General features: G+C 38.9%; 1 protein-coding gene across 1 annotated transcript in view; it reads left to right on the plus strand.

The window, feature by feature from the left end:
* LOC115771043 (eukaryotic translation initiation factor 5B) overlaps window positions 1–26,797 on the plus strand; it is a 38,400-nt gene extending 11,603 nt beyond the window's left edge. The window contains exons 5-9 of the mRNA XM_030716583.1: window positions 3,828–3,904; window positions 6,581–6,776; window positions 8,765–8,872; window positions 22,502–22,663; window positions 26,338–26,797. Of these exons, the coding sequence (XP_030572443.1) occupies window positions 3,828–3,904; window positions 6,581–6,776; window positions 8,765–8,872; window positions 22,502–22,663; window positions 26,338–26,445 (651 nt within the window). The 3' untranslated portion in view covers window positions 26,446–26,797. The remainder of the gene's footprint in view (window positions 1–3,827; window positions 3,905–6,580; window positions 6,777–8,764; window positions 8,873–22,501; window positions 22,664–26,337) is intronic.
* Window positions 26,798–27,544: the final 747 nt, after the last annotated feature.

Consider the following 27,544-nt stretch of genomic DNA (forward strand, 5'->3'; position numbering starts at 1 on the left):
GTGCGCAGTGTATATGTTTGCATATTTTTTTTATGAGACGCAGTCGGAAAACCAAAAAAAAAAAGATGAAGAGAAGACAGTCAACATGGAATAACCACAGACATGGAGAGCTTCTGCTGGCGCAGTGGCAACGTCTGCGTTTGCTGTTGCAAGCACCGTTATGCAATTGGCCTGCAATCTCTGTCGTTGTTGTTGTTGTTTTTGTTACCAACTGCGGCTTCATTAACATTTGCCTCTCGTTGTCGTTAACGGCCCAATATAGCGTAGTCGACGTCGACGTCGACGTCGACGTCGTCGCTAGCCAACCTGAGATGTGGCTGCCATTCATAAAAAACTCTGTTTGCTTATACACCTCTTTTTCGTGTGTTCGTATTGGTATTGGTATTTGTGTGCGTGTGTGTACGTGTGTGTGTACCCCCACATAGGCAACACCCGCAACAACGCAGTAAGTTATTTTCATTCATGCCAAACAATTTTTGTTGCCTTTTTTTTTCTCTTGCTGTTACTTTTTTCTTCTTCTTTTATGAATGAAAATATACGTAACAAGCAGCAGCTCGGGAGTCTGTTAGTTCGTCCGTGACGGTTTTTTCTTTCATGAATGAAAAATTGCACAGAAATAACCAACGCACACAGCAAGAAAACAAAATAGATATCTTTCACGTGGCAAAGCACTCAATACATTAGCAGACACACACATACACTGCAGTAATATGATCGGGCCTGAAAGTCAGTCTTATAATAGAATTAATGGAGCCGTGTATATTTATAGTTAACGTTGGCTAAATCGCAGTTACAGCTGCGTGGGGTTATATAATGCAGCCAGATATGTACATAAGCGCCAGGAAAAACTATTATGCGTTAACGGCAAAGGGCGAAATCAAGTGTAAGCTGGGATGGAGGTTTAGGTTACACGAGAAAAACCTGAGCAAAGTCAATCTAAATTGGTTTTGTCTATAATTATATATATAAATATAAATATATATCTTGTAATGGACGCAATATTTGCACGAATGTTGACAGTTCTTTATATAAATGTTAATGGATGGATATACCTATAAAAATAATTGTTACTTAATCAACATTCACATATAACTGTATTCAATTTCAATACAACCTTTCTAACCTAACTTTGCGCATATCTACCCCCAGCTTCATAGCCTCCGCTTTGTTGCAAAGTGCTTGACAAATTTAAAGTACTCTCTGCATAGGGTATATCAGTGAAAACGTTGAGTAAGTTTGTTGTTGAGTAAGTTTCGTTTAATTCAGGTATTTGGGCTGTAATTGTAACTACGCAGCCACCAACCTGTTGTTGTTGTTGTTGTTGCTGTTGCTACTCTTGTGGTTGCTCTTGCCTTAATTGTTAGTTGCTATGCTGCTGCGGGCGTCGACGTCATTGAATACTCTATCTAGTAGAGGCTACGTACATACTACATACCTACGCTGGTAGGGTTGTGTAGGTAATTTGATTCCCCTATGCATTTTAATTAAAAGTCAACAGCACTCGCACACACACACACATACACTTACACATGCACTCGCACTCATGGTGAGTTTCGCAAGCCGAGGCACTCTGCCATGCTTAGCGTGAAGCGTTGCCAACAATTTGTAATCGAGACGTAGTTGCATGCAAATATGCTATTGCATTGGCAACGCGCAACGCCCACAACAAAATGCAAAGTCAGGCGAATATAAAAAGCCACCAAGAAAAAGAAGAACAAGAACAAGCAGTAGTAGTAGCAGAAGCCAGCTGAAACAGCAAATTGATTAGCTGTCTCGCAATTCTAATAATTGCTGTTTTTCATTACAACAACTTTGTAGAGTTTGTAGAGCTGGTCGAAGCGTAAAAGTTAAGAAGAACAACAACAACAATGTCAAGAAATGGTGCACAAAACGAATGAAATTGTAGTCCATTGTGCAAAGGCAAACAACTAAATTAGCTGTCTCGCTCTAGCTCTAACGCACGCTCTCTCTCCACCACCTCCCCCTTAAGCCAATCACTGGAGCCCGCTCACTCTCCCTCTGTCTGCCTCTCTCTTTCGCTCTTTCGCGCTGGCTAGCCCACTTTCTTACTCCATGGCGCGTTCATCGTATCGCTGAATTTAATGAATGAATTTTATTTTGTGCGCTTTTTCTCATGTTTTGCGGCACATGTACTATATATCTACATATAGGCTATAAAAGAATGAAAGGAAGGAAGTGAGCGAAGAAGCAGACAATGCCAACGTTTTCATTAATGCGACGTAGCCGCTGCCAAGAACACAAAAAACCAACAACAAGAGCGTCAATATAAAAACAAAAAGAAAAAGAAAAAACAAAAACTAAATTGTCCGTTTGTCGAAGACCAAATACCCTAGCAAACAATTCCATTAAGATTTGGCAATAGCTACGAGAGACAAACGCCTTAAGATGAATGGATATGTTTTTAGATCAGATCATAAATATATATTTGAGAATCATATTTTATATGCTTAAAACAATTACACATTTAATGCTTTAGCTATAATACCGCCTGAAAGGGTATACAAAACAAATGAATGAGTGAACAAACGAGCGAGTGAATGAGCAAATGAATGAATGAGTAAATGTACGTATAAATGAAAACAAAAACAAAACAACAACAACAACGGAAGTAATTCTTCCTGCATCGCACAGAGACATGCACATATACAAGCACAAATCTACACACACACGCACGCACACACACACTGGCAGCTTGAAGAGCTTATTGCTTAATTTTCATTCATAAACACGTTGCGACCGCATTTTTAATGAAATCAGCAGCGCGAAGGCAGTGAAGGAAGTTGGCCCAAAATGTAAATAATAGATGTGCATAAGAACGGAAGTTGACCGGAACGTGCAGAACTAAAGAAGGGTAGCAACAATAAGAAATAAAATGAAGAAGATAAAAAACAACAACAACAATAAAAATAAACAGCAATTATCCAATTTGTAGTTTCAAGCTGCTATTTAGCCATGCAGACACGAACTCCGAACAGTGTTGGCAACTGCCGCAACTAAAGGCAGTGTTAATAATCGCTGAATTATGACAGCAATTTGATATGAACAGGGTTGTATTTGCATATGTTATTGAAATGACAGCCAAAATAGCCAAGTTTAGCTGGAAAATAGCTGAACTGACAGCACCAGCATTGACTTTGCCGCTGACTGATCGCTTTTGGTCTTGAAATGAACTCTTTAAGAGCGCTTCTCAGCCGTGACAACAACCCTTGCCCCCTGACCTCACGCCTCGTGCCTGTGGCCACCTTTTGAACGTGAAGTGCTGACGTCAGCAATTTGTAGGTAGGTGTCAGTTTGCTGGCAACTCGACCTTTTACCTTTTGCACCCGTTGTCGTATCGATGTTATTCTGTGCGCTTTATCTAATTAGCTTTGCATCTGCTATTACGCATTTTCCCTCCGCCCACAATTTTTGAGAACTTTCCAGCTGCGTGGTGCGTCAGAATTTGAAATTCGATTATGTGTGAAGAGAATCGCTTTGATTGTTTTCGCAAAATATTGTCACATTTTTGTTATCATTTCCGTTAGTCACATTTTAATAGGCATTATTACTCAGAGGTATTTAACTTCAAACACCTGCAGATAGATAGGACTTTAGATAAACATAAACCAAAAGTAATAGACTAATAAAATCGAAAAATATGTGAAACAAATATATTTTGTTAAGCAATTTATATTTGTTTAAAAGCTTTAAATCGTGTTAAGGAAACGGCTTAGTTTTAATTAAGTTCTGGGAGGTCTAGGCATAAATCATATCTCTTGCTTTTTCTTAGCACTCAATTGTATCTGTATCTTTTGCTTCTTTTACAGTATTCCGCCATACGCATTGGGCCCGTGGTCAAGCGTGATGTGATGAAGGCCTCAACGATGTTGGAGCATGAGGCACAGTAAGTAAACGAAATAAACGAATATATCGTTAACGATTTCGACTCTAAACCGGCATTTACAAGCGGGCCACATATCATTATTATATCAGCTCTGGCGACAACATTGTTGCCGCTGCATCAGCCCGGGCATTCGACAGGGAACAATTCAATTTTATTGCAGCTTAACTTTATTAACACGACTCTGCCCCCGCCCAGAACAAAAGACTTATAAACAACGGCAGCGGCTCTTTGAAGAGCGTCTGATATAGCCGACACGAGCTGTGGCTGCCCGGCTGCCCGGCTGCCCGGCTGTGGTTGCTTTGGGTTAAGTGATTCATTTAGCGGCAATCAGAAAATGCACTTTCCAGCCAGGCTCTCGATGCTCATGATTTATTATTATGCGAGATACCCTTTAAATATTTGCTCTGACGGCGGCTTTATCTCATTAGAGTTGCTTTTGCCTCCTGACCGAGCGTTAAGTGGAGTGAAAATGAAATGCCAAATGCCTCTCTGTCTCCTTGACTGCTAATGAGAAGTTTCCAATTGCAGCGGCAACTATTTTCGTGCTCTGCTTGGCAGCAACAAAGCGACGCAGCTCGGCTGCAGATACAGATACAAATGCAGATGTATCTGCAGATGCAGTTGCAGTTGGAGTTGCAGATACATTCACAATTCGTTCGGCCCACACAATTGTACGGGCACAGCGCTCAAATTACTGCGTCACATGCAAAACAACAACAACAACGAGAACTTTAACAAACAACAAAAAATAGAAATGTGCGGCTTTCAGATACATTTGTATCTGCATATCTACGCCCATGTAATAGACGTGGCGTTTCCGCTGCCGAACATATCCGGCCCTTGCGCATGCGCAGCCATTTGAGTTATTTATGCTCTGAAAGCACTCTGCTGTACCCCACTTCCCCTCCAACCTCCCACCGCCTCTCTACGAATGCGAAGTGTGTTTCAAGTGCTTTCGTGTGTCGCTTGTGCGTATCTTGCAGATACAACACGCTCCCCCACAGTCTGGCGCAGGCGAACGGGCAGGCTATAAACTCAATATTACATTTTTACTATGTGTTGCCGTTTATTTATTGATGATTCTTACGCGCACGGAATTTTTAACCATAAAATTTTGCTTTTTACGCTGCAGGTGATCACGAAATTTGTTTTTTTTTTTTATACGTTATTACTTTTTTTTTTGAATTTTTAAGTGCCTTCCCAGCCTGACATCGTTGATGGCGACTCCGTCCTTGGCTGTCCATATTTATCTTGCCACAAGCATAATAAAAATCTTTAACTGTCTTTATGGTAACTTTTACACTGTGGGGCAACATAAAACTTTAACCACCCAAAGCGAAAGATCAAATAATGAGAGTTCATTTATTAATTATTATTTTTTACTTATTTAAACTGAATTCTATGTGCGAGTAGTTCGAAAAAAGACTAAGTTAGTTTTGGGTTTGGAATTTAGGCTACACACTTACTGATCATTGTCTTTATCTTGAGTCCCATTCATAAGAAATATATGGTCAGTCATAGCTCAATCATTATTCAATCATTCTAAATCTGTGTTTTTTCCTTGTTGTATGACTGCTCTATCAATATCAAGCAGTCAGAAACTGATTTTTATCTTTTGTTGGCCTCTCAATCACAGAATATTCCATCAATCACAGCTCAATCATTAACAGCAATACAAATTAGTTGACAAACTTCTTGGGGCTTGATTGGGATCCATTTAATGATTTACTCTATCAATATTGTGAGATCTGGCCACACTGATCCTCGCCACTTTCGGTTGACAAATTCACCTAGAATATTCAATCAATCAATCAACTCAATCAAATCAATTCAATCAATCATAGGTTACTCATGGCCGACTTCAATTAAAAACATAAACAATGTGTTGGGACTGGAATGGATTGTACTTAATTATTTACTCTCACTTACTTAGAATATTCCATCAATCACAGCTCAATCGTTGCCCACTTTAACTACAATTTAAACAGTTCACAAAACATTCTTCTTAAGATTAACTTAATGATTGTTTTATGAATCTTAAGAAATCTGGCAAAAGTGATCCTCGCTCAGAATATTCCATCAATCACAGCTCAATTATTGTTCAATCTTTGTAAAACAAAGATTCTTGCATATACCTAATTTACCCGTAATTAAAACAGTGTTTATTATTTTGAACTTTCGGAGCCGAATGCCTTGCCAAAACACTTTCGAGCAACACAACAATTTGTAGACCCTTCCGGTCGCCAATGGGACGCCGCGTCGGCTGAATCCAAACGGTGGCACGTATCGACTTAATGCCAACTGTTTCCTGTCATTGAAGTTGGCCAAGCTAAGCAAACAAAGTCGTTGAAAGAAGAAGAAGATGGAGATGGAGAACCAGAGACATCGGCATCGTCTTTATTCAATTATTGACACTTCCTGGTTCTGTTGGTGGGGGCAGGGCTTAGCTTGCAACATGTGGAAATATAATTAGCCCAACTCGACACAGGAAAACCCAAACACGTTGGATAGTTTCTGATTATGATTATGATTATGATGATGCTGATTATTATTTTAATTGTAATGTAACACGATCATTTCTTATACATTTAATTGCACACAATTGCCGTGGCGTGTTCGTTCTCTAAAACCTTAACTCCTCTTTGTCATTTCCGATCTATGCTTGGACGCCGTCAGATATGCAACAATCTTGGCATTCGATGTGAAAGTGGAGCGCGAGGCGCAGGAAATGGCCGATTCGCTGGGTGTCAAGATCTTTCAAGCGGACATTATCTATCATCTGTTCGACAAGTTCACCAGCTACCGCGAGGAGCTGAAGCAAAAGAAACGCGAAGAATTCCGCTCAATAGCCGTCTTTCCATGCAAACTAAAGGTGAGTTCCGATTTATTGAGTGTACTGTAAGCATGTGTCTCTATTTAAGCATATATAAATCTAGACAAAAATATATATTCGTCAATTAAAACTAAAGACAATTTGAGTTCCAGTTATACCTAAGTAAACTTTGACTAATAACTAATTATAAAACACCTTCTTGATCATTGATTAAATTGTATATCTGAGCATATGCTTTGAGCTAGCTTTTCATATAACTCTGTTGGTCTTACATGATCCTCTTATTTTAATTAATCGCTTGACTAGCACGATAGCTGTGCCCACGGCGCGCTGAGCTCGAAGCTTAGGGTTCGAACCCCCTTGAAGGCAATATATATTTGATATATACTCTGTCATAAAACTTCCTTGAGCTCACAGGATCATTTAGCTTATAAATAAGTGTTAAAGTAGTGCAATAGGCTTAAGATGACGCATGAAATTTGAGGAAGAGGAAGAAAGCAAAGTATGGTTGAATATATACTTCAAGCTATTAAGTCATATATCTCCTTGAATCAGTGATCAGAAAGTTGAGGGTTCGAACCCCAGTCAAGAAAATATATATACACTTTGAGCTACTATGTCATGCAAATTACCAGATCCCTTCCGATTAATTTAATTTAGTATGCTCGCATAGAGTATTTAATCTTCGGCACAGCTTGTATACAATTTTCCATTTTGAGCCTTGATCGTAACATAATTACGCCAAAAGCTACAGGTGTAAAATGCAATCAGCTCGCTTTGTGGTTGACTGCAAATGCTGGTCTCCAGCTAGGCCAGCTCCGGCCCGTTGTGGCTAATGATGCGTGCGCTGCCCAAGAAACGCCACTCGGCGAGCGAGCGAGCGAGCGATTAAGGCCTGTCCGAGAGACGCTTGCATCACGTCCACACTTCCTGCTCAAATAATGTTAAAATAGCATATTTGATTTATAGGTAATCATTAGGTTATAGTCGCAGTCAACGATTGTTGGCTGGCTTGTCGACGACCCTAGGCTCGCGTATTGAAACGGAGTTGGCCATTCTAGCCACCGTCTCGTCTCCCACTGTGCTGTTAATTGGGCACACAGCTGTGGCCAGTTGCCGGTTGCCAGTTGCCAGTTGCCAGTTGCCAGTTGCCAGTCGAGGCTAACCTTGTTGCTGGCTGCTTAGATGCAGCCCCAACAATGACGTTGTTTAGTTAAATTATTAACTTGCCTCTTACCTTCTCATATCAGCTCAGAGTGGCCCTTTTAAATGCCAGCTGCAGGCGCAATATCATTGGCAACGCTTATAAAAAAAACCGAAGGCACACAAATTGCATTTATCTTTAGAAACGATTAAAAATAAGCTTGGCATAGATAATCTCAATATTCGATTTAATATTAATAATGCGTTTCTTTTTAACTCGAAACGAATCTTGATTATAATCTGAGTCCGTTCTAATTATCTTATTTCTTAAATCTTATATATGATCAAAACGAAACGAAAATATCATCTTTATATTAGCTCTTTTATTTAAAAAAATATATTAATCATTTAAAATTTAAAATTGTGATAACATTTTGTCAGAGATACAGATAGTTGATATGATCTCTATTAGGATATTCTTATATTTTAAGCCTTGGATACAGGGAATATGATCTTATTTTTATAGCTACCTGGATACAAAATTCGTTTAATAAACTTCAAAATTTAATTTCACATTTAATCTCATGAAAGTTAAAATGTATTAAGAGATCGTAAGCTCAAGAAGTAGAAGATACGATCCCAAAATATGATCATAATATCTACATCAAAATATGATCTTATATCTTTTTCTTTCAATGGAAGATATGATCGTGTTAGAAGATCCTTAGGAACATAAATTATTATGATAGCCCATTTTAAGAAACTCACATATTCCTTTGGCTTCTCATGAAAGATATGATCTTAATCTGAGATACCATTTTAGTATAAGTACTTTACATAATTATCAAACTTTGATCTAATCTCGGTTTTCTATCCTTTCACAGATACTGCCACAATTTATATTCAACAGTCGCGATCCGATCGTCATGGGCGTTATGGTTGAGAATGGCATAGTTAAGGTGGGCACACCGATCTGCGTGCCCAGCAAAGAGGTGAGTGATTAGTAAAGTAGAAGAAGTAGAAAACGAAGACGAAGTGGCCAAGCCACGCAAATATTTAACTATTCTGCGAGAGCACCACAAAAGGCACACTCAATGGGCAGGCATTGTAGATCCATCCAGGGTCGGTTCTAACAATTGCGACTTTCGAGCGGCGCGCACAATGAACATCCTTGTCTTGAACGGGCCTCTTCAAAATCGTGTCAAGTATCTAGATACAAAATGTGCGTGTGCGTGTATCTGTGTGTGTGTGTGTGTGTGTGTGTGTGTGTGTGCACGTAAGGGCCCATCTCGCAGTTTATGAACTGCGTCATTCGGATTGCTGCTTTTGGATTGGTTTTTATCCAACTCCGGGCGCTTCTTCCATTGTTGACACAGGTGCTCGTTGTGTCTGCTACACTTGGTATTTATTGTTTATTTGCCAATGCTCTCGTGATGCAATTGCGTTTTAGAACACCGACACACATAATGTATGCAGACAGACATATTTACACACACTCGCACACACACAGACACGAAAACTTGGTGCTGGCGCAGCCAACTTAATGTGCTGATTTAACAGCTGATTCGGGCCTGAGAAAGCAACCACTTTTATGATTATCATCGCATAAATCAAAATGCATCTCGTTTGTTTGAAGATTAGAGTGAATTGCGAACGAGAGCTTCAATTAATGTCCTTCCGTTGCACACAAAGCTTGTGGAGGGGCACGGGGAGGGGAGACAGACGCCTGCAACTGGCATTCAATTTATGCGAAGACATGTCCTGTTTCCCGTCGTCAGCCCGAGAGACAACAATAACTGTTTCCTCTTGCCACAATCACAACAAAAAAAAAATGCAAAAAAAAAAAACCCAACAGCAACAACTTGAATTGGCTACTGCGGCAACAACTGCGATCTTTTTTGCAAAAGGGTTCGCCCCGTTTCGTACAATCCGCTTGACTCCAGTGCCAGGGGAGCCGCAGCAGCGCAGTCGGATCGCCTGGTCCCCTGGCAGCTTGGTCGGTCGGTCGGTCGGTTGTTCTGTTGGTCGGCGTGGCAATCTCTTAGTCTGGGCTGGTTGGCTTCATTGGCAATTATAACTTCCTCAATTATCCAGCAGAGCGCAGCTAAGCTGTGCGCTTCCCGTCATTCATCGTCATTCTTTTTAACATTTTCCTCCTTTTTTTGCTTCAGCTCTTTCTAAAGTTAAATTTATACAGATTTTCTGTGCTGTTCTTGCTTGAATACTTGAATACTCTACGTTGACTTTGCAAAATTCATTCTTAAAATATATTTGAAGAGCTAACTGACTGCTCGTATTGCACAGCTATCGATACTATTTAATTAAAATGGATTTTGAATAAGGGCTTTAAAACTGTCTTTTACAATCGAGCTAAATATCGGTGAATCCTGACTATCGATAAAACTTCTTACAATTGCTCCTATTCATTCATATCGACAACTAATGTATTTATCGATTTTAGCGATTATCGATTGGTTAGATTATCTGCTATTATCGAAAGCTATCAGTAGCTTGTATTGTAATTATCGATTTTCGATTAACTCGATCATTGATAGCTTTTTAAAGCTCATGTTTACTAATTATCGATAGCTATCGAAATTATATATTGTAATGATCGATTTAAACGATTCCCGACTGGCTCGATGACCGATTACTATCGATAGTGAACGATAACTCTTATTGCAATTCTCGATTTTAACTCTTATCGACTGTCTCGATTACCGATTACTTTACTGCACTACCCTAGAAAAACCACCCTCAAAGTAAAAGCTGAACATTTTCAAACTTTATCAATATAAAAAGTTACCATTTTTGTAGCTCATTTATCAAGTCGACTTAGGCGCGTTCCAGTCTTCTGGGGGGATACGAGAACATGTGAGTCCCCAATCAACTCTACTTTAAATGTGCACGTTATTTCTGCCAAAGAATGCCGAGTGTATAGGTTGTCGTTGTTGTTTTTGTCGCCAATGCTGCCAGTTGTTGTAGTTGTTGTTGTATTTTTTCCTTTGCCTCGCGATTTCCGCCAACTCTGCTGTTGGACTTGAGGCAGGGGTCCAACAACTTCCTTTGGAACGGCTGCTGCTGCTGATGCCTCTGGAGCTGGCTTTTGCGCGTGCGTGTCAGCCGTTCGGTGTTTTGCCTGCCCAACTGGCTGCCAGATGGCCAGAGAGCAGGCCTTGGCCCTGCCATTGATTGCCTTTATTAATTATCTAATTAAATCTGTAATGGCAAAGTGGCTCCGCCTCGCCTCGAGACGTTGTGGGCCCTTTTGTTTTTGAGCGCCGCGTAATTGTTTCCACCAAAACTTCCGTTCCCAAGCGGCATTTACACCAGCCCAGAAACCACTTCCAGTTCCCGTTTTGGTTTTTATTGATTGCTTCGATCGTTTGGTCAGCTGCCCGCCTGTGCGTGCTGTGCAACCCTTAACCTCGGGTCAATTGAGGCTCACAATGCCACAGCCAAGTGTCAAAGTGTGCAGCGTAATTTGAGCCGGACAACAGGGGGGTAAACAACACGAGGGTAAATCTCGTGCATAATTTAAAGGTCCTTGGCTTAAACTAAGGGTTGTACGAATTGCATATTGATTACATTTCGCTTTGATTTCTGCAGAGAACTAAAAACAAATCTGCAAAAGCAAGGTTCACATTTCGCAGCAACTGCCTGAACCTGGTTTTCTGCATGCTCGAATCTAACTTCTGGTTTAAACTTTTGTTTTTTGTTGAAATTTCTTTCAACCAGTTCGCTTTTTTTTTAATTTTTTACTGCGCGCTTGTCTACTGGAAATATTGCAAGTCGTTAATATTTTCATATGCAAAAGGCGCGCTACATTTGATATCCAACCAAAATTGACAACTTTCAAATATGGTTTGGATAATTGTAAAAGTTGAGGCCTTAAGCTATTTAAGCCTTGTAGCTGGGTCTCCCTTTGAATATATTTTCATACTAAACCCAAGCTTTTTTGAAAAAACACAAGATTCAGTTCAGATTTAAGATAGGTTTTTTTTGGGGCAGCCGGACTTTTTAAAAGTTTTGGTTAGTAGTAAAAAATAAATTGGTATTCAAGCTTCGAACTAGTTTAAAATCGATTTGCAGCCTTGATTAAAACATTTATAAATAATTAAAAAATTCCGAATCACTTACTTTGCTAACTCTTAGTTTACATGCAGCCCAAATACAGTGTATATGCTAGTCGAGTACACCCTGCTAAAGCATTTTTGCTTGTTTTTCTCATTTTCTTTGCCTGCCTGCACTTAAAGGCCGAACCAAACAGCGAACGGAAGTTGGAGGCGTTGCTCAGCGCCAAATCCGACAAACACTCGACATATGGTGTGTGCGTGTGTGTATGTGTGTGTGTGTGTGTGTGTGTATGTGTGTGTGTGTGTGTGCCTAGCTGTCTGTATTAAAAAGTTAAATAGTCTGGTTGGCTTCTTAGCCACGTCTATTAAAGCGCAACAGGCCAAAAGCACGAAGAAAGCGAAACTCAGTTTTGTAAATGCAAACGTGTTGCAGATTCATTGATCTACGTATGCAGATAAATATATATATATATATATACTATATATCATACATATATATATATCGCTGGAGGTAGTTTGATACTCTTTTTAAAATGCTTTTAAAGGGTATGCTCAATATGTCTATGAATAGTACTGAAAATAGTTAGAAGCAATCAAAGTTTCAAAGCGACTTTAGCTTTAAGCTAAGACATAATGGATAGTCGTGGATTTGAACCAGCAACTTTCTTCTCGCATTTGTAATGCAGCTAAAACAATACAAAATAGTCGTGGATTTGAACCAGCAAGTCTCTTGTCGCTTCTGTAGTGCAGCTAAGTCATTAGGAAATAGTTGTGGGTTTGAACCAGCGACGATGAGCTTGTATTTTAATGCCTTCTAATATGTTACTAAGTTAATAAGTTACTCCAGCTATTATTGTAAAAACTATTATGAGTGGGTAGCTCTAGGTCTCTAGCTACTACAGGGTATCCTCTAGTCAAGTATTTTATATTGTTTGCCTTTAGTTTTGTGCAACTCTTTGTTTCTGCTGCTGCTGCTGCTGATGGTTGATACCCGTCGAGCGGGCTCCTGTCCGGGCTACTACACTGGCTACTCGTTTTTCTCGAGTTGTTTTTGGTTGGGAGATCGAACCAGCGATCGATATCTTTAATAATTTCATTCATGCCGCGAGTCGGCGCTGATATGCACAAGTGTTTGCTGCGCCGGAAATGAAAGCTTATTCAACATGCTGCTGCTGCTGGTTTTGTTTTTTTTTTTTCTCTTTCATTTTTCAGTTTTCTGTTAATTAAATGCCTCGGGATGTTGTTGGGTCGATTACTTTGTGCAGTAGCCGTTATCCCTTTGCCAACGCTGGCAGCTGATCGTGTTTAATTTATGGACTGTAAAAAATAAGTCGCCCCTTTATAGCGGAAATCGTAGTGCTTAATGCATGTGCCGTCGCATTACGAGCAAAGATTTTCAATTGTTAAGCCTAAATGGACGTACAACTTCCGTTTGTCGCCTTTGGCAAATTTGTAGAGCAACGCGAAGTCGTTGCGATGCACAATTCAATTCGACTACCTCCTTCTATTTGCTGTAAGAAATGTCTTGTATAGAATTTCATCACGAACTATAGTTCAATTATAGAAAAGTATTAAATTTTAACTGCAAAATTGAATTCGTGCTAATTTTGGATTTCTGTATAAAAGTGGCTAGTTCCTTTGGATGATTTAAGAGCGCAATGCATCATTATCAGACAGGCGGGACTTAAGGTATTTGGCAGTCTTGCAACTTTAAACACAATATATTTATTAGCTGAGCACATAAGCTGCCCATTATAAACAATTGCTTACGTTAGGGTATCACAAGGCGACCAACCAACCACTTTTATCAATGGGCAACTGCGTCATATCTTGGCTTGGGGTACTGCGCTGCGAAGTATACGAAACAAATGCGATACGTGTGCGACAAAGAAGTACTTTGAGCATTACGACAACAATGGAAGTGACAACAACAACAACAACGACGAACAACAACAACGAGAACGAACAACTATAAAGCGCTAGAAACAGCGTTAAGAGTCGGAACAAGTAATTAAATGGAAAATATGCTCCAGCTGAGGCGCTGCGGAAGCAGATTGCAGTCAAAGGCAGCAGCAGCCGCAGCAGCAGCAGATGCGGGTTGCAATTTGATGCAGCAGCCGCAGCAGCGCCTGACTTAGAACGGAAGCGGCAGAACGGATATGAATGCTTCCGCACGTAGAATGAATAAAAGATACCCCAAAGGAGGCACATGCTCTTGAGGGCGTGTGTGTGTGTCGGCAGTTGGTCGCCTTAGGGCGTGGCCTCAACTCGGAAGTGAATGGAACAAAGGCAACAGCAGCAGCAGCAGCGACAGCGGAAGTAGCTGAAACCCTTGTGTGCCAGCCCAAAGGCAAGGGCAGGTATGCCGCTTGCTTAGCCGGAAGTAAAAGTGAAATTTCATGAATGAACAAGACTCGCAGCGCGTCTTTGAGTAAAAAGCAGCAGCAGTAAATTATGCTGTTCGCCAAAGAATCTATGAGCATGAACACCTTAAGATTGGGCATAAGGGGTATAATGATTTGGTGGCAATGTATGTAACTGGTAGTAGGAAGAATATATATAGTTCGATCTCAATATATACACTTCAAATTCCATTTAAATATTCTTCCCATTTTCATAATATCGATAAATATATGAGCTATGGTTTTTTAAGCATAATTCATAAATGAGTCACGCTTGTCATGCGGTTTTTCCAAGTAAATTCAGCTTACATTTTTTTTATACAATTTTTATTAACTTCGCTGGTTTTAGGGCATATTCTAGTCCGTGCACTTGTTTAGGTTCAAGTTAGTGTGTGGGCGCCTCCAATAACAGCAAAAAAAACACAGATACGTATCTAAAAACTGTATCTATGTATATAAAATAATAAAGCGCATGATGTAAAGTGGAGCAAACAGACCATAAAACCAACAGCAATAGCTTTTATTGTTGCTAAAGCGAACCATTAATGGAAACTACGCTAATAGAAACTATAAAAGCAAGTTTTAAAATGAATATCTGGGTCTATCTCTATCTGTATACCTATATCTACATCTATATCTATATCTATATCTATATCTATATCTATATCTATATCTATATCTATATCTATATCTATATCTATATCTATATCTATATCTATATCTATATCTATATCTATATCTATATCTATATCTATATCTATATCTATATCTATATCTATATCTATATCTATATCTATATCTATATCTATATCTATATCTATATCTATATCTATATCTCTCTAATGTTCAAAAAATCAAAATTAACCAACTTTTTTTTGAGCATTTTTCACTTAAGCTTAACCTTTTGCACGTAACTGTAAGTGGAGCTGTATTTGTATCTGTATCTGTATCTGTATCTGTGCATCTATGTATCTGTATCTGTATCTATTGGTGTGTTTTTCTCGCTCGCCAACGTTTCATTCATAAAAATGCTTATTTCCTGTTGTTTGGCTAGGCGACCGCCTAGAGCGCTTCATGTTTCGAGTGTAGTTTGCACAGTCATAAAAAACACACACAACACACATCGCACACACACACACACACACACACTGAAAGTCATTCTGGCTAGCGATAAGATAATAAAATCCGCTTAGATACGCGCTTTTTTTTGCGCTCCGTCTGCCTCGACTTGTGTCTCCGTGCAGCTGTATGTGTATCCGAATATATATATCTGCCTTTTATATATAAATGTACACTATATATATATATATATATATTTGTATATAAATTTTACTATGAAAATGAATAGCAGCAACAAAAGAAATTAGCGTAATTAGCAAATTACCCGCCATATACACTTTTTTGTGGCTTGGAATTGACGTCGTCGTCGCCCCGTCGCCTGGTCGGTCAGTCGGTCGCCTTCGACATCGTCGCATTTCAGTTTCTTGGCCGGATATGCTGAATTTGCACAAAAGTCGGAAAATCGCATAAATACTTATTCATTGGAGCATTTCTCTGTATGTGTGTGTATCTTTTTTCTGTGTTTTTTTTTTGGTTACACGCGCTGCCAAAATAAATATACTTAATTGACGTTTGTTAATCGCAACGAAAGATGATGTGGGGCGGCACGGACTGTTGGTCGGGTTGGGTCTGGTCTGGTCTGGTCTGGCCTGGCCTGGCCTGGCCTGGCCTGGCCTGGTCTGGTCTGGCATTCTGCATGCCATACTTTTTTGGCCAGAACTAAATGTACAGCAGACGGCGACAGCGACGTCAACGTCAACGTCAACGTCGCTGCCGCCCACGAGCAATTCTTAAAGTAGAACAATAAACCAAAAAGGGCTGACAGTTTGTCTGGCTCGGTCGCTTGGCTCGTCATTTGGCCAATTAGTCAAGAACTAAGCGTCATATAAAATACATGCTCGAAAGAGATACAAGAGGTATAGACAAATGCTAAATCTATTCAGATAACAGTAGACAGAATTGCAGTACATATGCTATCTATTAATTAAAAAAGTTATTGTTCCTATTATGGCCATATAAATATATATTAATATAGAGTTCGTTTGTAATTGCTTGAAAAACTGAAAAGTTTTGCAAACAGGAGCTCGCTTTTACTCCCATTAATAGTTTCTAGAATATAGAATATTAAGAAGATAGGGAGGGAAAATCACTGACCCGAAGAAGAAAATTTGTATAGTCTGTCTGGCAAACCATGTAAGGGTTATATATTTATATATTTATTAAAAGGATCCCCGTCTTAGAGTGCAGCTGCATTACTAGGTAACTGCTGTGAACATTCAGTCAATCAGTCTGCCATTCAGTCAGTTTGTCATAGACTGTTATTTATATAATTAGTCTGTCATTCTTTCATTCAGTCAGTCTGTGATTGAGTCAGTTAGTCATTCATTCAGTCAGCCAGTCAGTCTGTCAATCAGTCAGTCAGTTATTTATTGATTCATTCAGTCAGTCAATCAAACAAACTAACTAAACTAGTCAGTCATTCAGTCTGTCAGTCAGGAAAAACAGTTGTATCTATACAGACTAATACTAATAATAAATATTTTCCATTGTGCTCTACATATAATGTAGAATCATATACTGGACGCATGAGATCTATGTCAGGAATATTAGCATTATATGGTGCATACAATCGAATCACACAAATTGAGAGAAATCGTAAACTTTATACCCATAATCATCTAAATTTCTGCTAAACTTCAAATAATGCAACAGACAGCAACACATTTGCTGATCAAAGTAATCCCCCAAAATTCCGAGCAGCACCTGTTAAAGAAGGTTATTTGGGAGGGGGTCGCCAAACCTTGGACTACAAACAACAACCGAATGCAGCATGGCATTGAACTAACCGCTGTTAACCTTGAAAAAATAAAATAATAATAATTTTCTGCTTAATCACTTCCTATCATGGTCAATCAGTATATTTTGTCGGTCAACCAGATGGTCAATGGGGTTTTTCGGCTTGATTCTTATCGGTTCTATGCAGTTGGGGCTTATCAGAATAAGTTGCTTTCCCGTTGCTCTAATTACTTTATGGGCTTTCATTCATGATTGTTTTGCACTTGGTTTGCGTATTGATTGATGACTGATAAATCTGTATCTTTAAGTGTTTCCGATTTGATAAAGGAACAAAAAAGAAATCAACAGCAACAGACTTGAATAGGCTGTGTGTGTATACCTTATCAATGGAACAATCTCTAATATCATGAGTTGTTTTTTGTAACCGGGCTGATCTTGGCCACTGTTGACACGGCTGGGTGGCACTTTGCAGCACCCACCTGAGTTGATACTTCAATCTGAAGCCCACAGACTTCCTGTGAGCGAGTGTAAGAAAGACTTTTGTGCCCTGCCTCCTACGAGCTTTTAATGCTCTTGTTGTTGTTGTTGTTGTTGTTGTTGTTGTTGTTGTTTATGTAGTCAATATGTGGGCGTCGCTGCATTCACAGCGGATGCTAATGAGCATGACTAGACTTATGCCTGATTGCTGGGAACGTGCTGCCGCTGTCCGTTCGAAAGGTGTTGTTGACAGCCCTCAGGGGCGTTATGCCGAGGCGTTGCAGATGCGCTCTGCAACAGCAGCTGCTCTTGGCCTGCTGCTGCAACAGTTGCATTATTCTCATCTCTTGTCAGTCCAGGCATGTGGGCTTGTGGCAGGCACTTGATTCCAACTGATCAACTGATGAAATGCCAACACATTGTGTGTATGAACAGTAAATAAACTTTAGTTGACAGAACTATCGACTGATTGAATCGTTTGGTTTAGCTTATCGATAAGTTTTTATTACATGCTGAAGTTATACCTATAAGCAAGCCGAACTTGAACTTGTGGCCCGCTCATTAGAATACCTATCGAATCTAGTATTGCTTTTAACTATCGTTCGATCACAGGCTGAACATAAGTTTGTGGCTAACAATTTTCGGTTTAATCAGCTAATTTTTCCAAGTTATAAGAACTGTCGAAACTAACGATAGATGTTCTATCACAAGTTAAGCTTCGACTTGTGGATCGCCAACATATAAGAACTATCGACCATTAGCTATAACTATCGAAAGATTTTTTATCACAAGCTGAAGTTTAGATTTTGGTTACGCGGACAAACTAGCTTATAAGATCTATCGAATCTCTCATTGGTGCGAACTATCGACAGATTTTCTCTTAGAAGCTGGACTTGTGGCTCTCCAGCATATTAATGAAATCTCTCATTGATTTAAACTATCGATGGATTTTTGATCACAAGCTGTTCTGTCATTGTAGGAAACATTAACGAACACTTGAATAAATGCCAAGTATAGCTTCGCGTCCAAATCATATGCCACGGGCTGCTTTGTTGTTTGGGCCACAAACTCATTTGAAATGCATAGAAACTGTTAATCATAAAAGTCCAAAGTTCTGCAGCCAAAAAGATTAAATATTTGAAGAACTTCAGAATTGAAGAAGTGTTATTGTTTTTGTGGACATTTGCAGCTGCGCAGCTGGGTGCGAATTCTGACGTTGCCAAAGTTGTCAGCGCTGTGATTAAAGCTAAAACCAAGCGCATTCAACAGATGTTGAATCTTTTTTCTTTGACACACTCACTCTCCCTCTCTCTCTCGCCCTCTCTTTCTCTATCTCGCGTTCTATCTATCTGAATATCTGTGTGTATCTCTGTCCTGCTCGCTCGGAGGTTTGCTGTGACGGATGTCGCAAATTTTGGCACTCTGATTTGTCTGTGCATGACAAACACACACAAATACACACACACACTCTGCTTTTGTGTGTGTGTGTGTGTGTTTTTGTGTCGAAATGCCGTAATTCTCTCAGCCGGCAGCTAATTTAGTGTTTCCTGCTGACAACTGCAGTTTAAGCTTCAAAGACAAAAGCAAACCATGACATGATAAAGAAAGCACAACACAGAGAAAGGCAAATAGAAAGAGAGAGAGAGAGAGTGAGAGAGTGAAATTAATTACGAGAGTTAAGTTAATTACAACAACAACAACAGCAGCAACAAGTACGCACAATTTGCGAAACGATCCATGGGCTGTATCAAAAAGTTCTAGTATCTCTCATAAATTGTACAATAAATGTTGATTTTGTACAAACAAGCTGGCAGCGCCTCGTGTTTGTTGTTGTTCTTGTTGTTGAAAATAGACGACATCCGGTCTGTACAAAAAAAAAAAAAAATACATATATATATATATAAATCATATTTTTAGATAAACGTTGATACACACACAAACACACACACACACGCACACCAACACACAAATTCATTCGGTTCGGCACGAGCTGCGCATTGCATGATTGAGTTGCTCTTTTGTCATTACCAATCACATTTTTATTCGAAATGCACTTTTGGTTTGGTGTTCAGATACGTATATATGAAATTATGACCTAGTTACAGATTCTCGCTAATCGGAATTGCTTTAGAAATGTTCTGTATGTGCCATAATACAATTGTGCTCTAGTTTTTCATAGGCCCAGTATGGGAAAATCAAATGCTTTTGATAAAGTAATATCTTTAATTAGCCCAGTTGAGCTCCAAGTTCTTTACAAATCATATTACATCCCATTTTATTACTGCATTTATTCAAAAATTTACCAATTAAAACAAGACATTTTTGCCTTTAATTTACCTTAAACAGAGCTCAAATTCCACATAGATCTCGATTAATTTGCATCGCTTAACCAATTGATATCGAAATCTAAGCGATATCGATAACATTTCAAGCATCTGTCAGCCTCTTGTCATCTTAATGCGCTATTCTGGTGTGGCAACATTGGCCAAAGCATGCAACAGGGCCAAATGTTAAAAGAAAAATTGTGTGGAAATGGAAATAAATTAACACATTTAATGAAAATTCGACAAGCGGACTAGAACCGAAAACGGAGCGTATGAGTAATCAACGACAGGAAATGGTGACAAATGCGCCCCTCCGCTCTCTCTATGTGTGTGTGTGTGTGTGTGTGTGTGTGTGTGTGTGTGTGTCTCCCTATGTATGTAAATGTGTTGTAGCTATTTGCACCGATAGCAACAAGCCAAAAACGACGAAAAAAAAATATAGAAAAAAAAATTTCAATAATTTATTTGGTTTGAATGAAATACGAACGAAGCGACGGGCGACGGGCGACGTGGCCGCCATTGGGGCGCCCACAGGAAACGTTGACGCTGGCAGCGCAGTCGACGCCAGCGTTGGGTTGGCAACAGTTTCCTGTGTTTAATTTGTTGTTGTTGTTCTTGTTGCTGTTGTTGTTGTTGTCGCTGAGTGCAAACGAGTTACGACAACAAACATATTACAATTTGGTTCAATGACTTTGCCCAGCGATAGAGACTGGCGAGTGGCGATGGGCGATGCGAGGCGACGCGACGCGACGCGTACTTGGTTGCCCCGGGGGCGTTATCTAACCCACTGTAAACACCCATTTAGCCAAAACACCCACAAGCTCGTTTATCAGTCGTGCTGCTGCTCGTCGTGGCAATATTAAGGAAATGGCCGACGCCGCACAAAAGGCTTGCGCCAGATGTGTTGATAAGACCCAAGTCGATTCAGTTTTAATACCCGTTCACAAAAGTGGGTAGAGTATATTGGCTTTGCGCCTTGTCCATTCGTTTGTCCAGCTCTCCGCATAAACACCATTTTAATCGGCCCTTTGCAGGCAAGAGTCTTTCAGCTTGGAATGTGTCCCTATTCCCTTTCCCTTTCCAATTCCTATCCATAGCTATATCTATGTCTATATCTATATCTATGTCTATGTCTATATCTATGTCTATATCTATATCTATGTCTATGTCTATGTCTATGTCTATGTCTATATCTATATCTATATCTATATCTATATCTATATCTATATCTATATCTATATCTATATCTATATCTATATCTATATCTATATCTATATCTATATCTATATCTATATCTATATCTATATCTATATCTATATCTATATCTATATCTATATCTATATCTATATCTATATCTATATCTATATCTATATCTATATCTATATCTATATCTATATCTATATCTATATCTATATCTATATCTATATCTATATCTATATCTATATCTATATCTATATCTATATCTATATCTATATCTATATCTATATCTATATCTATATCTATATCTATATCTATATCTATATCTATATCTATATCTATATCTATCTATATCTATATCTATATCTATATCTATATCTATATCTATATCTATATCTATATCTATATCTATATCTATATCTATATCTATATCTATATCTATATCTATATCTATATCTATAGTCTATGTCTATGTCTATGTCTATTCTATGTCTATGTCTATTCTATCTATATCTATGTCTATGTCTATGTCTATGTCTATGTCTATGTCTATGTCTATGTCTATATCTATATCTATATCTATATCTATATCTATATCTATATCTATATCTATATCTATATCTATATCTATATCTATATCTATATCTATATCTATATCTATATCTATATCTATATCTATATCTATATCTATGTCTATATCTGTGTCTATGTCTATGTCTATGTCTATGTCTATGTCTATATCTATGTCTATATCTATATCTATGTCTATGTCTATGTCTATGTCTATGTCTATGTCTATGTCTATGTCTATGTCTATATCTATATCTATATCTATATCTATATCTATATCTATATCTATATCTATATCTATATCTATATCTATATCTATATCTATATCTATATCTATATCTATATCTATATCTATATCTATATCTATATCTATATCTATATCTATATCTATATCTATATCTATGTCTATATCTATATCTATATCTATATCTATATCTATATCGATATCGTATCGTATATCGGTTATCGATATCTCTGAATAGATTTTGCGGATGAACGTGTATTCTGCAGGCTGATGTACCCGTTCTTTCTAGTTTTTTTTTTTTTACCATTTCGACTTTTTTTATCTTTGTAACTCTGGGCTTAGGGTGCAATTATTTGTTGTGCTATCTGTTGCGCTGCGAATCCCATAAGTGTGCCGGCAAATGCTGGTGTCTTTCCATTATTCATAAGCCCCACAAAGCCACACTGAATGAAACTCTATTTCTGTCCATTTGCAGTTTGTGGACATTGGCATAGTCACCTCTATCGAATCGAATCACAAGCAAATCGAATTTGCACGAAAAGGTCAAGAGATTTGCATCAAAATAGAACCAATTCCCGGCGAATCACCAAAAATGTTTGGAAGACATTTCGAGGCGGACGATATGCTCGTGAGCAAGGTAAGTTCTAGATACATTACTTATCGATTATACAATAATTGCGCGCGTGTGTGTGTGAGTATGCATGTGTGTGTGTGTGTGTGTTAGTGTATGCATGCACTTATGAATATCACCAAGCTTAGTTTTCGCTGTGCTGCAAATGTAAATAAAATATGAAGTGCTCTACTCCTCGATTCTCAGGAATTGCAGTAGGCTCTTCAGTTATTCACGCTTATCTAGTAGTGTAGGGCTGTTTAGAAAAATAGCATTTATAAGAAATACCTGTAACTCTTAAACAAAAACAACTATGTGTTTATCTCGAATTGCACCCGAATTACAACCTGACTCTTATTAGCGGGTTCTTACACCAAAACCATCAATTGGCCCATCTAAAACAGGCAAATGCTAGATAGAGATATGGCTCTCAAGCTTACGTCAGCGTCAGGCAATCGGAGCTGAGTGGTACCTGTACCCGGCACCTGTACCCGGCACCTGTACTTGGCACCAGGTGCAAATCCCCCTGCCCCTTTTTACTATCAGCTCCCCTGTGCGCTGCCACTCGGCACTGGGAGCACTTAAACTTTGGCAGTGCGCCATTCGCATTCGCATTTCCATTGCCAACTTGGCTTATCAAATTACATGGCCAAGTCGTGTAAAGCGCGAGGGGAAGCTCCCATCGGAGGGGGGTGGGGGAGGTGCTTTATGTGCCATATAAATGGCGTTAAAAGGTCTTTGCAACTTCCGCCCCGGCAAATGGCTAGCAACATTATTTGATTAATTACTGAAACGAAAAAAAAGAAAACAAGATTGATCTAGTCGGGTGTGTTTGACTAGCAGTTGCTCTGTCCCCAGCTAATGTCATAAGTCCAACACTCTATTATAGACACTCTACACCTTCCCTTTGCCGTACAACGTAGGAAATACATTCTTTAGTAGCATTGATATTCATTGTCCGATCTGCTTAACATTTTTGTAGCTGAAATGTTTCAAAATCGATATTTATCGATATTATGCTATGTTGCAGTTATGTTAAAATGTCGATATTTATCGATATGTTATGTGACAACTATGTTTTAAAATCGGTATTTATCGATAGTACGTGTTGTTATAGGTTTGTTTCAACGTCGATACTTATCGATATTTTGTCACGTCACTTATTGATATTATGTTAAGTTACAGTCATTTTTTACAATCGACACTTATCGAGATCATTAAATTTTAAATTTATCTCAGTGAAGGTTATAGCATATATAAATCAAATTATATATCTCCTACTGCCTTTTGGATACAATAACAGACACATAACAAGTATACCCAGTTTCAATAGATACAGGGTATACAACTATAAAGCTGACGTCAAGCGAAGGACACTGGATGTGTGTTGTGTTGTGCTAGCTACGGGGGGGATGGGGACTGTGAACTTTTCAAATCGATAATAAACTTAATTTTCGCGCTATTTTAGTGGCGCTTATCAATGCGGTGGCATCAATGACGTCAGCAGCGTTGGCTGTCAGCACTTTGAGGCGGAGGCGGGGGCTGGGCCGGGGCTGGGTTTGGGGCCTTAAGAGTCGTTGGGTAATTGCTCATTGAGCTCCACTTTGCAGCGAGTTTGATTCAATTAATTTGTCGTAAAAAATTGTTTGCCTGCCGAGTTGGGTAATCAAATTTAGTCCGCAACATGTTGTAAAGACAAAAAAAAAATAAAAAGCAGAAACACACATCAAAAGCGCTTCAAGGACGAGGCACAGCCTCTCTCTCTGTGTGAGTGTGTGTGCCCATTCCGCTCACTTATATCTATTTACAGCCGCTTTGCTATTTTTAGCGCTCAATGCCTTTACGTGCTATCAAAGGGTATTATGTCATGGCTGACCTGATCAAAGCGGGCGCCTTCTGCCCAGTCACCCCAAGAGCCCAGCCCAGCTGGAATTGGGGCTGGGTCTGGGCCTGGCTGACGTCATGTTTCACCTTCCACGGCAATGCACTTTCTGCTGACCCCAACGTTCATTGACTTCTGACGTTCTCGTCGTCGGCGTCGTCATCGCAGCAATAACCCAGTTTTTGGTCGCGCTGTTTTGGGTACTCACTTGACCCAGTTGCGTGCAACGGGTTCAGCTTTTGCATTGTGCCCGGCTTTGACTCTATTTTTTTTTATCAGAGATTCTGACGCATTTGGCGACCCGGTTCGGCGACTGCAACCCAAATACCCACATACCAGCGTGGCTTTTAATTTTTAGACAAGGCTTGAGAGCCAGCTATAAATATAAAAATAAACCGAAATTGAATCGAATTTAAATCTATTTAGTCTCTATCTTGTTTATTTTGATTTTTAAAGAGTTGTAAGGTTCATAATAAAACGACTATTTAATTTCGATAATGTTATCGATTGCCTGACATAAATAGATCAAATTAAATATGAAGATGGATATTAGGATAAGTTGACACGGCATCCATCCGGTTATTAATAGGATAACTTGAGACTGCATCCATCCGGTTATAACAAAAATTAAAAAATAATCTTGTTTTTTTATATATACATATAACTAATATGTTTATCGATCATGATATCGCTTGTTTGAAATGCAAAAATGCGCCCAATCCTGCTACAAACACATTTTGAAAAACTTCTGACTAATATATATGCATAATATTAGATCGATAATATCGAAACTGTTATCGATTATCTGAAAGCAAATATAAAAGTCGATATTATGGATACATCTCAACTTGAAATAGCACCCATTCTATGAAAAACTTTTGCTTAATTTCTACATAATATAATTATCGATAATGTTATCGATTGTCTAAAAGAAAAGTGAGAAATGAAATATACAAGCAAATATTATGGATACAACTCCACTTGAAATAACGCCCAATCCGATCATAAATAAGATCTCAAAAAGTGATCGATAATTTTATCGATTATCTGAAATCAAAAGAGAAAATTGCATACAATAAAAATGCATCTCAACGAGAATTCGATTATATATTAAACGCCTAGCTTCTGCCCAGCTCATCAATATGCGTATCCATTGCCCCTATTGTCCGACACGTCTATAGGTATATCTTTTATCGGGCATTAGGTATGCAACTCTCTATATATTGAACGTATTGTTGTGCCCGGGCAAATTAATATGCAGCTGGCAAAAACTTATAATTAAATGGAAATGGAAACTAAGAAATGCGCACAAACGGCTGCCATTCAAGCGAGCTAATCGACCGGATGTAAAGAACAATGTCAGCGTGTTATATAAGAGCTTAAACAAACTCGAATCGAAATCCAAAAATGGGCGAATGCAAAATTGTTTTATAGTTTAGGGAATGAATGAACATATTTAAACAAATTGTTGATACTCAGGAACAACTTTTGTTTGATTCGCAGCAAGTTCTTGATTTGAGTTTAAGTTACGGAAAGTAGCTGCGTCCTGCTCAAAAGTTGTTTATATTGAACCAAATTTAAAGAAAAAACATGTTACGAGAATTTAGGTTCCTTTTGGGGTTAATTTTTGATACAAGAGTTCGGTTCACAGAAAAGAACCAAAGGGAATTCTCGGCGCGGACCAGTTCGCTTTAAAAAAGTCTGTCGTTTGTCTATAAGAAAAAACCCCTTATTTTGCTTAACAAACTTTGTATTGTTTAGATTTTGCCTTATTTATTTTATATATTAACAATTTCTATAAAATGCTGCATCTTTGCAGATCTCACGCCAGAGCATCGACGCCTGCAAGGACTATTTCCGTGATGACCTGATCAAGACCGACTGGGCGCTGATGGTGGAGCTCAAGAAGCTCTTTGAGATTCTCTAAATGTTTGCCAAAATATCATATACAAAAAGAAGAACAACAACTGCAACTGCAACAGAAATTTAATGCTTGTAGCTCAACTCTTAACTACAGACTGCTTCAGCTCGAGACACGGCCGACTTGTCCCTATGCAAAATACGGTCTTAGTTATTTTTTTTAGCTTAGTTTCTTTTTATTTTTATTTTGGCTTACAGTCGCTGTCGTTGCCGTCGCCTACGAAAAAAAGTGTGTTTAAAGGTTTTAAATCGAATTTGTAAATGCTTTTTGCACAACAACAACAATAACAACAACAATATTTTTTGCCTGCGCTTTTTTGTTACGCATCGAAAATAAAATTAAATTTAAAGTTGTACAAAAATATGAAAAGAAAAAACTAGTCTTTGCAATAACTGTGTCAGCAATGACGTCACATCGCCAGAGCTGCCTGCCTCGCGTAACCTTCATTCAGTGTATTGACCCAGTGCCATGCGCAGTGCAGCAGCCGCAGCAGCATCAGCCGGAGCAGCAGCTCCTTTTCATTCATAGCTGTCATTGAATGCGCCAAGGATGCGGCTGTGGAAGGATGCTGCTTGTGAATGGGAACACGGCAGCCTGGCAACGGCAGGCGCTGCACAAACTGGGTCAGCCAGTCGCACGGGTTCATTCAACCTGCGGAAGGACGATTGTGTCGCACAACAGGGCGCAGTTTTGCCACACACATACCTACACACACACACATGTTCAGCAATGGATGCATAATATGGGATTATGTGCTGCAAGTGCGTCACTTTATGAACACTTGGGCTACACTCGAAGCACATTGCAGCAGCTCCTCCTGGCTTTAAAGTTCGAATGCCACTCGAAATTGTGCTACTCAATGAATTGTTCCAGAATTGTGTATGTATTGCCTGTTTATTTATTCATTTATAAATTTTATACAAATATGGGGCATTTGGGTTTATGGATATGCTCCGAGCTGGCTTTATAGATATATTCCTAAAGTTAGCAACGCTTTGGGTTCATGCTTCGGCTATTATATATATATATATATGGGCAGATCAGATGAACAACATTGTTGAGGGTTTAAATCCTGGCTAAATGTTGATGCGATTAGCTATAGTTA

Source organism: Drosophila novamexicana, unplaced genomic scaffold (assembly GCF_003285875.2).
Source record: "Drosophila novamexicana strain 15010-1031.04,08,12 unplaced genomic scaffold, DnovRS2.1 tig00000024-arrow-pilon, whole genome shotgun sequence".
Lineage (NCBI taxonomy): Eukaryota > Metazoa > Arthropoda > Insecta > Diptera > Drosophilidae > Drosophila > Drosophila novamexicana.